General features: G+C 43.5%; 2 protein-coding genes across 3 annotated transcripts in view; both read right to left on the minus strand.

The window, feature by feature from the left end:
- Positions 1–592: 592 nt before the first annotated feature.
- Positions 593–3,594, minus strand: LOC139448696 (dynein heavy chain-like; the record flags this gene model as incomplete). Its single annotated transcript, XM_071230246.1, has 1 exon — positions 593–3,594. A coding segment is annotated over one exon (1,908 nt), but the record flags the coding sequence as incomplete, so codon positions are not given.
- A 1,064-nt stretch (positions 3,595–4,658) lies between these two features.
- Positions 4,659–17,292, minus strand: part of LOC139447515 (UDP-glucuronic acid decarboxylase 1-like) — a 55,211-nt gene continuing 42,577 nt past the window's right edge. For both annotated transcript variants that reach the window (XM_071228919.1, XM_071228918.1), the window contains exons 8-12: positions 14,906–15,027; positions 14,034–14,153; positions 11,394–11,556; positions 9,207–9,313; positions 4,659–7,928 (exon numbers count right to left, since the gene is read on the minus strand). In XM_071228919.1, the coding sequence (XP_071085020.1) occupies positions 7,821–7,928; positions 9,207–9,313; positions 11,394–11,556; positions 14,034–14,153; positions 14,906–15,027 (620 nt within the window). In that variant the 3' untranslated portion in view covers positions 4,659–7,820. The remainder of the gene's footprint in view (positions 7,929–9,206; positions 9,314–11,393; positions 11,557–14,033; positions 14,154–14,905; positions 15,028–17,292) is intronic.

The following is a 17,292-nucleotide window of genomic DNA, read 5'->3' on the forward strand; positions in this document are numbered from 1 at the left end:
GAAATTTGCCCATGTTAGGCCAGCACACTACAGTCTTTTCTGTAATAAAATCAGGTCAAATTATGTCTAAATCAGAAGTGTATCTTTCTGTAGAAGTTATTTAATGGAATATACAATAAGAATCTGTAAATATTATCAAAGCAATGTTTGTGATGTTCTTGGTCTTGCTATTCAGCTAATTTCAAATGCAAATGATAAAACGACACGTCCCCTGAAGGTAGAATAGGTCTTTAGCAACCCATGCTTGCTGTAAAAGGCGACTATGCTTGTCGTATGAGGCGACTTACGGGATCGGGTTGTCAGGCTTGCTGACTTGGTTAATGCATGTCATCGTATCCCAATTGCGTTGATTGATGCTCATGATGTCAATCACTGGATTGTCTGGTCCAGTCTCGATTATTTTGTCCGCCGTCATATACCTGGAATATTGCTGAGTGCGGCGTTAAACAACAAACAAAAAAACAAACAAACAGAAATTACCTTCACACATTGTACCCATGTGGGGAATCGAACCCAGGCCTTCGGAGACAAGCATGCGCAAAACAATGAATGCTGGCAGGATGAGGAAAGACAATTAACAATTTTATTCTGATTGGGATGCAATGATTTTATCAACAACTTAATAAATATAAACACAAATGACAATGACAACAACAAAGACAGTCAAAATAGCCCCACTTGATAAATCAAACATATTTAATGATATGTTCTTAGACCTCAAAATGAAAAACATTTTCTGAACATGCAATTCTAATCACTTCAAATAAAACTGAATATGAAAGAAATATGTACTACCCTGTTTAACAATAAAATCTACCACATCTTACTTTCAGTACACTAAAGAATACTTCTGGTCTTCATACCTTCCCATGCAGACCTTACATATTTACCATTAAAACCCATGATAGCAGACCTTACATATTTACCATTAAAACCCATGATAGCAGACATTACAGATTTACCATTAAAACCCATGATAGCAGACCTTACATATTTACCATTAAAAAACCCCTGATAGCAGGACTTACATATTTACCATTAAAACCCCTGATAGCAGACCTTACAGATTTACCATTAAAACCCATGATAGCAGACCTTACATATTTACCATTAAAAAACCCCTGATAGCAGGACTTACATATTTACCATTAAAACCCCTGATAGCAGACCTTACAGATTTACCATTAAAACCCATGATAGCAGACCTTACATATTTACCATTAAAACCCATGATAGCAGACCTTACATATTTACAATTAAAACCCATGATAGCAGACCTTACATATTTACCATTAAAACCCATGATAGCAGACCTTACATATTCACCATTAAAACCCATGATAGCAGACCTTACATATTTACCATTAAAACCCATGATAGCAGACCCTACATATTTACCATTAAAACCCATGATAGCAGACCTTACATATTTACAATCAAAACCCATGATAGCAGACCTTACATATTTACCATTAAAACCCATGATAGCAGACCTTACATATTTACCAGTAGATGCGGTGGTGTGTAGTGTAGATGTGGCTGTGTGTAGATTAGTTGTGGCTGTGTGTAGAGTAGATGTGGCTTAAGTAGAGTAGGTGTGGCTGTTTGTAGAGTAGATGTGGCTGTGTGTAGTGTAGGTGTGGCTGTGTGTAGAGTAGGTGTGGCTGTGTGTAGAGCAGGTGTGGCTTAAGTAGAGTAGGTGTGGCTTAAGTAGAGTAGATGTGTCTGTGTGTAGAGTAGCTGTGGCTGTGTGTAGAGTAGATGCGGTGGTGTGTAGAGTAGCTGTGGCTGTGTGTAGAGTAGATGTGGCTGTGTGTAGAGTAGATGTGTCTGTGTGTAGAGTAGCTGTGGCAGTGTGTAGAGTAGATGCGGCGGTGTGTAGAGTAGATGTGGCTGTGTGTAGATGTTGCTGTGTCTGTGTGTAGAGTAGATGTGGCTGAGTGTAGAGTAGATGTGGCTGTGTGTAGAGAAGGTGTGTCTGTGTGTAGAGTAGATGTGTCTGTGTGTAGAGTAGATGTGTCTGTGTGTAGAGTAGATGTGGCTGTGTGTAGAGTTGATGTGGCTGTGTGTAGAGTTGATGTGGCTGTTTGTAGAGTAGCTGTGTCTGTGTGTAGAGTAGATGTGGCTGTATGTAGAGTAGATGTGGCTGTGTGTAGAGTAGATGTGGCTGTGTGTAGAGTAGCTGTGGCTGTGTGTAGAGTAGATGTGGCTGTGTGTAGAGTAGCTGTGGCTGTGTGTAGAGTAGGTGGGGCTATGTGTAGAGTAGATGTGGCTGTGTGTAGAGTAGCTGTGGCTGTGTGTAGAGTAGGTGTGTCTGTGTGTAGAGTAGATGTGGCTGTATGTAGAGTAGATGTGGCTGTGTGTAGAGTAGATGTGGCTGTGTGTAGAGTAGCTGTGGCTGTGTGTAGAGTAGATGTGGCTGTGTGTAGAGTAGCTGTGGCTGTGTGTAGAGTAGGTGGGGCTATGTGTAGAGTAGATGTGGCTGTGTGTAGAGTAGCTGTGGCTGTGTGTAAAGTAGATGTGTCTGTGTGTAGAGTAGATGTGGCTGTATGTAGAGTAGATGTGGCTGTGTGTAGAGTAGATGTGGCTGTGTGTAGAGTAGCTGTGGCTGTGTGTAGAGTAGATGTGGCTGTATGTAGAGTAGCTGTGGCTGTGTGTAGAGTAGATGTGGCTGTGTGTAGAGTAGATGTGGCTGTATGTAGAGTAGATGTGGCTGTGTGTAGAGTAGATGTGGCTGTGTGTAGAGTAGATGTGGCTGTGTGTAGAGTAGTTGTGGCTGTTTCTGTGTGTAGAGTAGCTGTGTCTGTGTGTAGAGTAGATGTGGCTGTGTGTAGAGTAGATGTGGCTGTATGTAGAGTAGATGTGGCTGTGTGTAGAGTAGATGTGGCTGTATGTAGAGTAGATGTGGCTGTGTGTAGAGTAGCTGTGGCTGTGTGTAGAGTAGATGTGGCTGTGTGTAGAGTAGCTGTAGCTGTGTGTAGAGTAGATGTGTCTATGTGTAGAGTAGATGTGGCTGTGTGTAGAGTAGCTGTGTCTGTGGCTGTGTGTAGAGTAGATGTGGCTGTGGCTGTGTGTAGAGTAGGTGGGGCGGTGTGTAGAGTAGGTGTGTCTGTGTGTAGAGTAGGTGTGTCTGTGTGTAGAGTAGATGCGGCGGTGTGTAGTGAGTAAAGTAGGTGTGGCTGTGTGCAGAGTAGGTGTGTCTGTGTGTAGAGTAGATGCGGCGGTGTGTAGTGTGTAAAGTAGGTGTGGCTGTGTGTAGAGTAGGTGTGTCTGTGTGTAGAGTAGATGTGGCTGTGTGTAGAGTAGGTGTGGCTGTGTGTAGAGTAGGTGTGGCTGTGTGTAGAGTAGGTGTGTCTGTGTGTAGAGTAGATGTGGCGGTGTGTAGTGTGTAGAGTAGGTGTGGCTGTGTGTAGAGTAGCTGTGTCTGTGTGTAGAGTAGATGTGTCTGTGTGTAGAGTAGCAGTGGCTGTGTGTAGAGTAGCTGTGGCTGTGTGTAGAGTAGCTGTGGCTGTGTGTAGAGTAGATGTGGCTGTGTGTAGAGTAGCTGTGGCTGTGTGTAGAGTAGATGTGGCTGTGTGTAGGGCAGGTACATATGATTCACATACAGCATTTTGAAGAAATAAATACACCATAACCTTGTGAAAACAAACACTGACTGGAATGACTGGTCAGAAAGTCGACAACATATATGACTCAGGAGTTTACAACAGAGTGTTACAAAGAAAAGAGGCATATCTTGGGTTGCTGGGAGACACTTGTAATCACATCCTAATCATCATCAATACCTCAAGGGTTTGTATTCGGGCTGGGTGGGTAGGAGTAGGACCCGGGTACCCACAGTACTACCCAGACCCGTGGTTAGTCACGTGATATATTGTTTAATGACATAAACTCACTATAGCTCAGGGGTTACACTACAAGTCGCTAATGTTCGCATTTCTTTCTGACGATGCTCACATTCCTTTTGACTTGTATATGTTTGAGTAAAGATAACGCTTCAGTCAACTTCAGAGTACGCATGATGTGATCGTTAGATACATGTATCTAAATAGTTTTTGCCAAGGCTGCGGTAAAACAATTCAGACATGTTGTTCCCAACTCTTGAGACCTAAGCGGGTACCCAGGTAGGGTCGGGTAATAGGGTTGGGTACCTGGGTAGTAAATTTAGACTCGTCCCAGCCCTAGTTTGTATACACTACGTGTATTGCTTGACATGTGCACCCTATGGCAAAGCTTAGTGGCTGTTTGCTTTAATGACAGGCAATAGTAGAAGTTTGCTAAAAGCTCATGGATATTGACGATTGCAGACATAGTGTAAACAAACCTGTGTGTAGAATTCATACTGACCACAAGAGAGGAACATTTCATAAGGGAAAATTTAACATCTAAATGGAAAAATTCCTGAAAAAGTCACTGAGGCCCAGGAACATAGGAAATCACATAAAAAATATTTATGTTTCATTAATAGTTTTTCATATAATTTCCTATGTTTTTGTGATCACTGACAATTATTACTGAACACTTGAATTCTTTTAGTCATTAAACAATTAAATCATTTGATAACAACACAATAATAACACAAAACTTCAATATCAATCAATACATTTTATATATATATATATATATATATATATATATATATATATATATATACACACACACACACACACACACACATATTCGAATCATATTCAAATTATGTACAAACTTAATAAATGCAATAAATATGAATCAGCCTTCTTATGGAATAATATATTCGGGATATTTTGCATACAGGTACATTTACACAAAAATAATGAGTTCACCAGTATCTACACTTCACAGTCCAGGTGTGAAGGATTAAAATCAAGCTAAAATCAAGCTAAAATTAAGCATGAACACAAAGCGTTTTACTTATCACAAAAATAAATCAAAAAATGATTTGTAAACAAATATTACCTCCATCCCATTATAAATTATCGAGATGTTAGATTTATGATACAATATGAAATGTATTCTAATTTACAGATAAAAATGATGCCTCGAAAAAAACAAAAAAAACCCAACTAAAATGCATACACGCTAACCCCACTAGCGGATCCAGAGTGCGCACTGCCCCTTTGTTTTTCCCAAACACCAAACGCGTTAACTGCGCCTTTGCCAAAATCACTTCTTGACCTGGGTATAATGTGCACCCCCATTTTATCAAATCCTTGATCTGCCTCTGCACACCAATCCCCATCCAAACTTAAAGCAATCGAGGCAAAGCGAAGTTTGTTTAAAGTTGATGAAAATCTGAGAAACCTGTTAATGCTTCTGCAAGTTCATGAAACGAAACATTTCAGCAACTTGTACAAGAAAATCACAGACAATTCCTTACCATTATGCAAATGAATTTCACACAACTAAACAGTGTAACAACTGTTAAAATGTAAGGACAACTTGCATTAGCTCACAGTTCTGGAACTAATGGACACATTTATCCACAAATAGGGCTATAACGATACAATAGGTCTCCATGATACGCTATGTTTGGTCTTGCTAGGACAACTCAGTATGTAATTGACTAGTTGCAAGGTTGAAGTGATTGAGACACAGTTAGCCATTACATTATACTAATGTTAAATATACTTAAGATAAATCGTGACCGGACACTTCAACCTGCAGAGTTAAATAATCCATGACAACAACTGCAGCGGTGGAGTTTGCCCGTGGGTGTGCAAGTGTAGGGTCGACATGATGCATTGACGGAGTTTGCCTGTGGGTGTGCAAGTGTTGGGTCGACTTAATGCATTGACGGAGTTTGCCTGTGGGTGTGCAAGTGTAGGGTTGACTTAATGCATTGATCAAAACACTAAGCATGTTTTTTTAAAAGTGCTCTGACATACACACCCAAAAATGAAAAGAATATTTGTGCTCTGTGTGGGTTTTCGAATTTCCATTTAAATGTAAGTAAAGAGAAAATGATTTTCAAGGGAGAAATAGTTATGTTTTTACTGCAGAATTTACTGCCGAATTGTGCAAATTTAGCTGCAGAATTTTGGTAATTTTCTGTTACTGCAGAATTCATCTGGGACTGGCCTAAGAACACCCACACTGATGTAGAAAAATTTTAGGTTTCAATTATCAGGTTTCAAATATTTCAATAAGGCCCAGAACTCAACACAATGTTCAAACAAATTACAGATTTCAAATATTTGAATAAGCATGACCAGGTCTGAAACTCAAAATAATGTCCAACCAAATGATATGTTTCTCATATATGAATTTACCACTTTGATGAAACCCACGAGCAAGGGTATCATGTTGACAAACCTTGACACATAATCAGGAGGAATTGGGGATTCAAATCCACATTAATAGGTTTCTGGCATGCTTAAGGGACCCAACACTGAACAGCAAATAGGGACACCTTTGACAGCTGCTGCTCTTGAGATTGAAGCCAGCATTACTTTTGTCCTTTGTTTGTTGTTTAACGCTGCACTCAGCAATATTCCAGCTATACGACGACGGTCTGTAAATAATGGAGTCTGGACCAGACAATCCAGTGATTGACAACATGAGCATCGATCAACGCAATGGGGATCGATAACATGCATCAACCAAGTCAGTGAGCCTGACTACCCGATCCCGCTAGTTGCCTCTTACGACAAGCATAGTTGCCATTTACGGCAAGCAAGGGTTGCTGAAGACCTGTTCTACGCTGGATCTTCACGGGTCAGTATTACATCCATGTCAAGGTGTGTCAAGTTACTGTTACGTAACACAAGGGGGACAGGTCAAAGTGAGGCAGATCAATGACATTTAACACTTTGATGAAATCCACCAACACCTGCAGAGTGAGGAACAGAATTGTGGCAAAACTTAAACGGTAACCAACTTTCAGCAGATCCTTGCACATCTAAGGGACACAACTCTGTACAGTGACTGAGGTGCCTTAAACTACTATTCAGTTGAAGTAATGGAATGGTTATAGGGAATAAATCTGAGCCCCCTCTATGTCAACCACTTGAGAAATAGACATTGGATATTCACCATGAACAGGCCTACCAAAGAAGAAAACTAACGTGTTAAAAACCAGACTTGACATAACAGAATCAATGGGCTGCTAACTCGTCATTTTCAAAGTGCACAGTCAACTCGTAATGAACCAAGCAAAACGTGTGCAAAATCTGCTGCTGCTTGCTGCTAGTCGATATTTTAGTGGCAAAATAATCAAATGAGATACACATTTCTGTTTTTGAAGACGTTAGTTTTTTTCTTTGGTGGGCCTGATATATTTGTGAACGAAAGGGACTGTGCCCAAATGTGCATCAACAACTTGAAACTGATTGTCATTTAATGAAAGGACTATATGGCTTTCATCTTGGTTAAAGTTGACCTAACGTTGATTAGTTTCTAAAAATGAAAAGCACTGTCAGCTGGTTAGCAATCTTTTGTACAAGTATATATAGTTAAAATCTTCACTGAAATGAATAAAACTGGGAATATGCGCTATTATAAATGTACAGGAATCTGAGTATTCTGTACACTGTATACTTCACATGCTGTGACAGAGTGAAAATTGCTTCTTATCTCCAATATCCATAACACAGAATGAAAACAGCTCAACTATGTGCGTTATTGGATCGAAGGATCATAATCAGGGCAGATCAGTGATTAGAAACCAGCTGTCAAGCTGCTCAAGCGAGTCTGGCACCTAATTTCAGGACATAAAAAATTATGAAAGTTTATGAAAATATGCTCAGATAAATCTCTATTCCCTATTAGCCTTAAATTTTGATGTGTTTTTTTTTTCAAGTTGTGATGCTTCAAGTCCTTATTGCAGGCTGATTTGGTTTCTACAAGAGCTTCTCGGGTGGATGAAAATTTCTTTCACTGTGGCGAGATCGTCGGAGCTCATTTTGAAAGTACTGGATTGTCTTGTTTATTCCAACCATCATTGGCACCTGCAGACGAAAAACAATTTATCAACACACAGAAAATTTACAAGGTCAAGGTCATCTGTGCAGTGGTGACGTCATGTACCGGTAGATGCTTGGGAAGCCAAGTGGTGAAAGGGCTTGTGTAGTGTGGTGTCCTAGTAGTGAAAGGGCTTGTGTGGTGTCCTAGTGGTGAAAGGGCTTGTGTGGTGTGGTGTCCTAGTGGTGAAAGGGCTTGTGTAGTGTGGTAGCCTAGTGGTGAAAGGGCTTGTGTGGTGTCCTAGTGGTGAAAGGGCTTGTGTGGTGTGGTGTCCTAGTGGTGAAAGGGCTTGTGTAGTGTGGTAGCCTGGTGGTGAAAGGGCTTGTGTGGTGTGGTGTCCTAGTGGTGAAAGGGCTTGTGTGGTGTCCTGGTGGTGAAAGGGCTTGTGTGGTGTGATGTCCTAGTGGTGAAAGGGCTTGTGTGGTGTGGTAGCCTAGTGGTGAAAGGGCTTGTGTAGTGTGGTAGCCTAGTGGTGAAAGGGCTTGTGTAGTGTGGTAGCCTGATGGTGAAAGGGCTTGTGTGGTGTGGTGTCCTGGTGGTGAAAGGGCTTGTGTGGTGTGGTAGCCTGGTGGTGAAAGGGCTTGTGTGGTGTGGTGTCCTAGTGGCGAAAGGGCTTGTGTAGTGTGGTAGCCTAGTGGTGAAAGGGCTTGTGTGGTGTGGTGTCCTAGTGGTGAAAGGGCTTGTGTGGTGTGGTGTCCTAGTGGTGAAAGGGCTTGTGTGGTGTGGTAGCCTAGTGGTGAAAGGGCTTGTGTAGTGTGGTAGCCTAGTGGTGAAAGGGCTTGTGTGGTGTGGTGTCCTAGTGGCGAAAGGGCTTGTGTAGTGTGGTAGCCTAGTGGTGAAAGGGCTTGTGTGGTGTGGTGTCCTAGTGGCGAAAGGGCTTGTGTAGTGTGGTAGCCTAGTGGTGAAAGGGCTTGTGTGGTGTGGCGTCCTAGTGGTGAAAGGGCTTGTGTGGGGTAGTGTGGTGTCCTAGTGGTGAAAGGGCTTGTGTGGTGTGGTAGCCTAGTGGTGAAAGGGCTTGTGTGGTGTGGTAGCCTAGTGGTGAAAGGGCTTGTGTGGTGTGATGTCCTGGTGGTGAAAGGGCTTGTTTGGTGTGTTCCTTATTCAGGCTGCTTATAGACGGGTTTAGAGTTGTTCAAGGGTGAATATGAGAGTAGGGAGTTAAACATGGCAAATACAGCATGTATAAGTTTATATAAAAAAAATTGTATATGTTCCATGTAATCAAAAACTTTATAAAAATCAGGTAATTAGCGTGATGATGTTACCACAGGCTGCCAGTTGAGATATTTCCGGGCTCGTGTTATGTCCGGGCGGCGGCGCTTTGGATCGTCCTGCATTGCTGGTTTCGTAACAATCTTACTCGTGCTGGATTCTGCAAACACAGTGGCAGGGAGACATAAATCTTATAAATAAGAACATATATAATATATAAGGCAAACACAAATCATAGTCTTGGTTCTTAGGCACCACCCGCATCATCATAAAATCTGCCGGACGTTTTGTTTTTATTTCCATTTTCAAAAAAATATGTAAATCCTAATATTTAAACACAATGCACACAAAAATTGAAAATGGAAACAAAAAAAATTGGCAATGAACTTTATAATGATATGGGCAGTGCCTGAGAGCCAAGACTATAATTTATTTTAGCCTAATGTTAATATTTATAATGTGCTAAATTTACACTCTGAAGCATGCTCAAAGTGCTACATTAATACCCCAGTCAATGGATCAGTTGGCTCTCGATTTTCATTCTCAGCTCCCTCGGGAGCATGCAAACACAGCAATCTGTCTGTGAGATGCTAGATGGTTGACAGACATGTTACCATTTCATCCCACTGGATAGGAGGAATGAAATCTGATCCCTTGAAAAATGTTTTACAAGATTTGATGGCTGGGAATCAGAGATCTTCTAAGATGGCCATCAATCACACCACATTGAGCAATATTCCAGCTATATGACGGCGGTCTGTAAATAATCATCGAGTCTGGACCAGACAATCCAGTGATTGACATCATGAGCATAGGTCCATGCAATTGGCATCGATGACATGCATCAACCAAGTCAGCGAGCCTGACCACCCGATCAAGCATAGTCGCAGAGTTGCCAACCAGTGATTGATATTAGGGCTGCAACGATACAGGAATGTCACGATATGATACGTATCTCGATATTCTGGTCACGATACGACACGTATCTCGATACACAACGATATAAAGAGTACTCCAGTACTCCAGCATATATTAAATTTCAAGGCTTCAAGCATGTCAGGATTGGACCTTTCATGATTTTGGAACAGTCAAAGTTATTTTATAATTACAAGACTTCAAAGTTCAAACACCAGAAAATAATCAATGCACTTTGCAGTGTGAATAGTTCCACTTCAGGCTCTTATTCAGAAAACGTAAAATGTCAACATTGTCAGGGGACAGTGATACCCTCACTTAATGGAGGTGGAGTTGTAGGTGGTAGATGACCAATAGTACATGCTCTGCCTGCCTAACATGATCTAAGATGTATGCGTCAGAGTTTGAGTGAGTGAGTGAGTATGATTTTACGCCGCTTTTAGCAATATTCCAGCAATATCACGGCGGGGGACACCAGAAATGGGCTTCACACATTGTACCCATGTCGGGAATCGAACCCGGGTCTTCGGCGTGACGAGCGAACGCTGAAACCACTAGGCTACCCGACCGCCCCGCTTCAGAGTTTGAAAAAGGATTAGAATACTGTAAGTAAGTTTTGGGAGCCATGCGTTACCGCGCCCTATAACAGAGTTAGCGCTATATTGAAAGGTGCAATAGCCAGGGAACATTGTACTAAGATGTGCATTCCGTATCGTGGCGTATCGATAAATAAACCTACGTGTATCGTGTATCGTGTATCATGTATCGTGTATCATGTATTGTGTATCATATCGTTGGTCGAGTATCGTGTATCGTGTATCGTATCGTTGGTCGAGTATCATGTATCGTGTATCCTGTATCGTGTACCGTGTTGTTGGTCAAGTATCTTGATGCATCGGAGTATCGGTGTATCGTTTCACCCTTAATTGATATTATGAGCAATGATCCCGACTGTCTGGATACGACAACACACATTCAACCAAGTCTCGGAGTCTAGTCACCCGATCCATTAAGTCACTGTTTACGAAAGCACAATCTGTGGGGACAGTTCTAACCCAGAATCCCTGCGAGATGAAAGCTCCAGAGCTCCAGATAACTTTTTGAGCAATTGAGTTTTTACTCTAGGGTTTCTATTTTAATTGGGTTATAACATTTTTCATTGGGTAACCAATATTATTTCACTTTGAATATTTTTGGGGAGTAATTTACGCAAATACGCAGCTTATCTGTAGCTCTGCACTTTCCATGCATTTTAATCTTTATGGTCTGGCTGTTACCTGTCCAGTGAAAACAACATACAGTCAAACCATGGAAGATACACTTACTGACGAGGGACCTGATGATTTTCGCAAAGTCCATGATGGTGTGTTCCTCTGCGTTACCGAGGTTGCAGGGGAGGGAGTAGTTACTGTTCATGAGGGCGATGAGGCCGTCCACGAGATCGGACACATACTGGAATGACCGCGTCTGGGTACCCTGCCCATACACCTGGCAAACCAGAATCATACGAGTGACTTAACATTGCATTGAACAGAATTTCAACTAGTCCACCTCAATGTCTGAACTCCTGGAGCCCAGATAACTGATACCACTTAGGCTAAAAAATTATAGTCTTGCTTCTCAGGCACCTACCGCATCCTCATAAAGTCTGAAGCATGCTTTGTTTTTATTTCCATCTTCAAAAAAATACAGAAATCCTAATACTTAAACACAAAGCACAAAAAAATGGAAAATGAAAACAAAAACGGAACGTGCTATGAACTTTATGATGATGTGGGCAGTGCCTGAGAACCAAGATTATCATTTTAGATTAAGTTGTATTATTTCCCTGGTAACTTGACGTCGGCAACAGAATGTCAATTTTCTCTTCAAGAAAATGTCCTGCCTTTGTTAGTTCTGTCTGTATTGTTTTCAGGTCAGTACTGTGTTTGGGTCAGTATGCTTGATGTAGATTATAACTTGTTTATTGCCGCCCAGCAATATTTCAGCTACAAGACAGCGATATGTAAACAACCAGAATGGACCACACAATCCTGTGATTGACATCATGACCATCGATCTACGCAATTTGGATACAATGACATGCATCAACCACGTCAGCGAGCCTGACCACTCGATCCCGTTAGTCGCCTCTCTAGACAAGGATTGGGTGTCCAGTTCTAACCCTGATCTTCACCGGGGGAGACAAGCATGGGTTGCTGAAGACCAATTCTAACTTGGATGTTCATGGGGTTCATGTGCAAAGTTGTGTTTTATAGTAAAGCTGAACTAAAATAACATGATATTGGAATAAATTATTCCTGATGAAATAATAGTTTCAGATACAATTCTTCCGATCATTGTATCAAAATTCTTTAAAGTTATATTAGTGGGTAACTTTTAACCGAATAGATTCCGAGAAATGTGTGTACATCTGATTGCTATTTCCGGATTAGTTTACGAGAAAATACAGACGGTAATCTTAATCTCTGCATATAAAACAATGCCTATCAGAAGAGCAAATACAATTTAATCGGTAAATCATCATGGCTAGTGTTTTTTTTATCTCAAATTTCAAAATTGTATTGACCAAGGTTAATTGTTATGATCTGTTCGTTTCCCGGAATTTGCTGAAGGCATACAATGTATTTTTTTCTGCAGAAGACAAACACTTTTTTATAGCAAATGTAAGGATTGTGTCTGGTGACGTGCTTCATTCCGATTCGCTTTAGAGACAGGGTATATAAATTAGCACTGATTTTGAAGGCTTGGACAGGTATACGTGGGGTCCCTTCATAGACGGTGACAGGGTATATAAATTAGCACTGATTTTGAAGGCTTGGACAGATATACGTGGGGTCCCTTCATAAACAGCGACGGGGTATATAAATTAGCACTGATTTTGAAGGCTTGGACAGGTATACGTGGGGTCCCTTCATAGACGGTGACAGGGTATATAAATTAGCACTGATTTTGAAGGCTTGGACAGGTATACGTGGGGTCCCTTCATAGACGGCGACGGGGTATATAAATTAGCACTGATTTTGAAGGCTTGGACAGGTATACGTGGGGTCTCTTCATAGACGGCGACGGGGTATATAAATTAGCACTGATTTTGAAGGCTTGGACAGGTATACGTGGGGTCCCTTCATAGATGGCGACAGGGTATATAAATTAGCACTGATTTTGAAGGCTTGGACAGGTATACGTGGGGTCCCTTCATAGACGGCAACGGGGTATATGAATTAGCACTGATTTTGAAGGCTTGGACAGGTATACGTGGGGTCCCTTCATAGACGGCGACGGGGTATATAAATTAGCACTGATTTTGAAGGCTTGGACAGGTATACGTGGGGTCCCTTCATAGACGGCGACGGGGTATATAAATTAGCACTGATTTTGAAGGCTTGGACAGGTATACGTGGGGTCCCTTCATAGATGGCGACGGGGTATATGAATTAGCACTGATTTTGAAGGCTTGGACAGGTATACGTGGGGTCCCTTCATAGACGGCGACGGGGTATATAAATTAGCACTGATTTTGAAGGCTTGGACAGGTATACGTGGGGTCCCTTCATAGACGGCAACGGGGTATATAAATTAGCACTGATTTTGAAGGCTTGGACAGGTATACGTGGGGTCCCTTCATAGACGGCGACGGGGTATATAAATTAGCACTGATTTTGAAGGCTTGGACAGGTATACGTGGGGTCCCTTCATAGACGGCGACGGGGTATATAAATTAGCACTGATTTTGAAGGCTTGGACAGGTATACGTGGGGTCCCTTCATAGACGGCAACGGGGTATATAAATTAGCACTGATTTTGAAGGCTTGGACAGGTATACGTGGGGTCCCTTCATAGACGGCGACGGGTATATAAATTAGCACTGATTTTGAAGGCTTGGACAGAGGGTCACCTTATACATGGGGTTGCTTTATAGGCGGCGATATAGGGTTCTTATTTCAGTATTTGGGGTGACTTACAGTCAAGGATTCATTCTGTAAAGCCTGCAGTATAAAGTTGCTGACCACCCTCCCATCGTTCATGTGCATACGGGGACCGAATGTGTTGAATATTCGGGCTACTCTCACTTCCACACCATCCTGAAACAACACCAAAAATATATACATTAGGCTAAAACAAAACGATTGGTTCAATCGCATTTACCTCCAGAGAACTTGGTGAAAATCATCTTCCTGAGGCAGGGGAGTTAACTGACTGAAGTCCAGTTTCCACCCTTGCTGAACTAGGCTGCAATTATGGAGTTACATTTTGGCTGGACTAACGAGTCTATGCATAGTCAAATCAAAATTGCTGGTTCGACATCTGGTTCGTTAACAACAGGAATTTCAACGAGCAGGTTTCGGTTGACTGCAGGATTTGCAAAGCATGTGTGAATATTTTGTAAATTCTTTCATGCTTTTAATCAAGGTGCTCACGCGATTTGATGCACTTCACGGGGTAAGACCCGTTTTATTACAATATAGATCTTGATTATCGAGCAGATCGTCTTGACCGTGTGCCGCCAGTTTGTGATATAAGAGACGGAATCTGATTGGTTAATAGGAGGAACATAGAAGGGACATAACTCTTAATAGCCACTGGTGGTGCTACGATTGAGCCAGGAAATTCCAGCCTAGTTCGGCAAGGGTGGAAACTGGACTTTCATAGTCAGTTTACGCCATTGCCTCATGAAGATGGGTGAGTCTCTGATGAACAGATATTTATCAAATTAATTACCACATTTGCAAAACTAGATCTGTGAATATCATGTGTTGATAATGTTGTCACAGTGTTAGAGTGAGGAGTAACGGTTGACTAAAAGTAAGTGTAATTACAAAACGTCAAAGAATACCTGTTTAGCATAAGCATAACACGTGGTCTCGGCAACTCTCTTGCCCTCGTCATAGCATGCCCTGGGACCGATGGGGTTCACGTGGCCCCAGTAGTCCTCCGTCTGGGGGTGCACCTCGGGGTCTGCGGGAACGAGCAGTGAGTGAGTAAGTGAGTTTGGGTGGGTGGTTTGGTGGGTGGTTAAGTGGTGAGTGGTTGAGTGGTTGAGTGAGTGAGTTTGGGTGAGTCAGTAAGTTGGTGGGTGGTTGGCGGATGAGTGAGTTTTGGTGAGTGAGTGAGTGAGTGGTTGAGTGAGTTTTGGTGAGTGAGTGAGTGGGTGGCTTCTGGGTAACAGGGTGGTTGAGTGAGTGGGAGGGTGGCCTCTGGGTAACAGGGTGGTTGAGTGAGTGGGAGGGTGGCTTCTGGGTAACAGGGTGGTTGGGTGAGTGGGAGGGTGGCTTCTGGGTAACAGGGTGGTTGGGTGAGTGGGAGGGTGGCTTCTGGGTAACAGGGTGGTTGAGTGAGTGGGAGGGTGGCCTCTGGGTAACAGGGTGGTTGAGTGAGTGGGAGGGTGGCTTCTGGGTAACAGGGTGGTTGGGTGAGTGGGAGGGTGGCTTCTGGGTAACAGGGTGGTTGAGTGAGTGGGAGGGTGGCTTCTGGGTAACAGGGTGGTTGAGTGAGTGGGAGGGTGGCTTCTGGGTAACAGGGTGGTTGGGTGAGTGGGAGGGTGGCTTCTGGGTAACAGGGTGGTTGGGTGAGTGGGAGGGTGGCTTCTGGGTAACAGGGTGGTTGGGTGAGTGGGAGGGTGGCTTCTGGGTAACAGGGTGGTTGAGTGAGTGGGAGGGTGGCTTCTGGGTAACAGGGTGGTTGGGTGAGTGGGAGGGTGGCTTCTGGGTAACAGGGTGGTTGAGTGAGTGGGAGGGTGGCTTCTGGGTAACAGGGTGGTTGGTATGGTGGTTGGGTGAGTGGGAGGGTGGCTTCTGGGTAACAGGGTGGTTGAGTGAGTGGGAGGGTGGCCTCTGGGTAACAGGGTGGTTGAGTGAGTGGGAGGGTGGCTTCTGGGTAACAGGGTGGTTGGGTGAGTGGGAGGGTGGCTTCTGGGTAACAGGGTGGTTGGGTGAGTGGGAGGGTGGCTTCTGGGTAACAGGGTGGTTGAGTGAGTGGGAGGGTGGCCTCTGGGTAACAGGGTGGTTGAGTGAGTGGGAGGGTGGCTTCTGGGTAACAGGGTGGTTGGGTGAGTGGGAGGGTGGCTTCTGGGTAACAGGGTGGTTGAGTGAGTGGGAGGGTGGCTTCTGGGTAACAGGGTGGTTGAGTGAGTGGGAGGGTGGCTTCTGGGTAACAGGGTGGTTGAGTGAGTGGGAGGGTGGCTTCTGGGTAACAGGGTGGTTGAGTGAGTGGGAGGGTGGCTTCTGGGTAACAGGGTGGTTGAGTGAGTGGGAGGGTGGCTTCTGGGTAACAGGGTGGTTGAGTGAGTGGGAGGGTGGCCTCTGGGTAACAGGGTGGTTGAGTGAGTGGGAGGGTGGCTTCTGGGTAACAGGGTGGTTGGGTGAGTGGGAGGGTGGCCTCTGGGTAACAGGGTGGTTGGGTGAGTGGGAGGGTGGCTTCTGGGTAACAGGGTGGTTGAGTGAGTGGGAGGGTGGCTTCTGGGTAACAGGGTGGTTGGTATGGTGGTTGAGTGAGTGGGAGGGTGGCTTCTGTGTAACAGGGTGGTTGGTATGGTGGTTGAGTGAGTGGGAGGGTGGCTTCTGTGTAACAGGGTGGTTGGTATGGTGGTTGAGTGAGTGGGAGGGTGGCTTCTGTGTAACAGGGTGGTTGGTATGGTGGTTGAGTGAGTGGGATAGTGGCTTCAGGGTAACACGGTGGGTGGGTGGGTTTCGGTGATTGGGTAAATAGGGGAGTGAATCAGGATTGAGTGAAGAAGTTACAACTACTTTGTTCATTATGAAATAACTGAAATAATGTCCTAACTTACTCAAGAGGGTTACCATGGTTACCACACGTGAGAGCAGGAGGTAGACCAGGCTCATGATGAGGGAGAACGTGAGACTTAACTTAACTCCCATTATTGATAAGATGGTAATCCCCTTTGTTAATCCTCACCAACATTTCATTGTATATTGACTGTCAGCCATCCTGGACTACCATATCACTTCCCGTTAATTACATGTCACGGCTACAGGGTAATTAGCCTTTGGGATCAAATGTTCTTCAGACAACGGTTGTCCCAAATCAGTCGCTATGACAGTACTTCAAAATTATGTGCATATGTTCCTATTACGTTCTACTTTTACAGCAATTCAATGATGTGACACTGGCAGCAGGCCGGCCTGTGTTGCAACTGTGATAAATGTATTGGACCAGGGTGAGGTGAGGTGAGCTGAGGTGAGCTGAGGTGAGGTGAAATGGTGT

The sequence above is a fragment of the Haliotis cracherodii genome, unplaced genomic scaffold (assembly GCF_022045235.1).
Source record: "Haliotis cracherodii isolate W230 unplaced genomic scaffold, xgHalCrac1.p SCAF_7, whole genome shotgun sequence".
In the NCBI taxonomy this organism is placed as follows: domain Eukaryota; kingdom Metazoa; phylum Mollusca; class Gastropoda; order Lepetellida; family Haliotidae; genus Haliotis; species Haliotis cracherodii.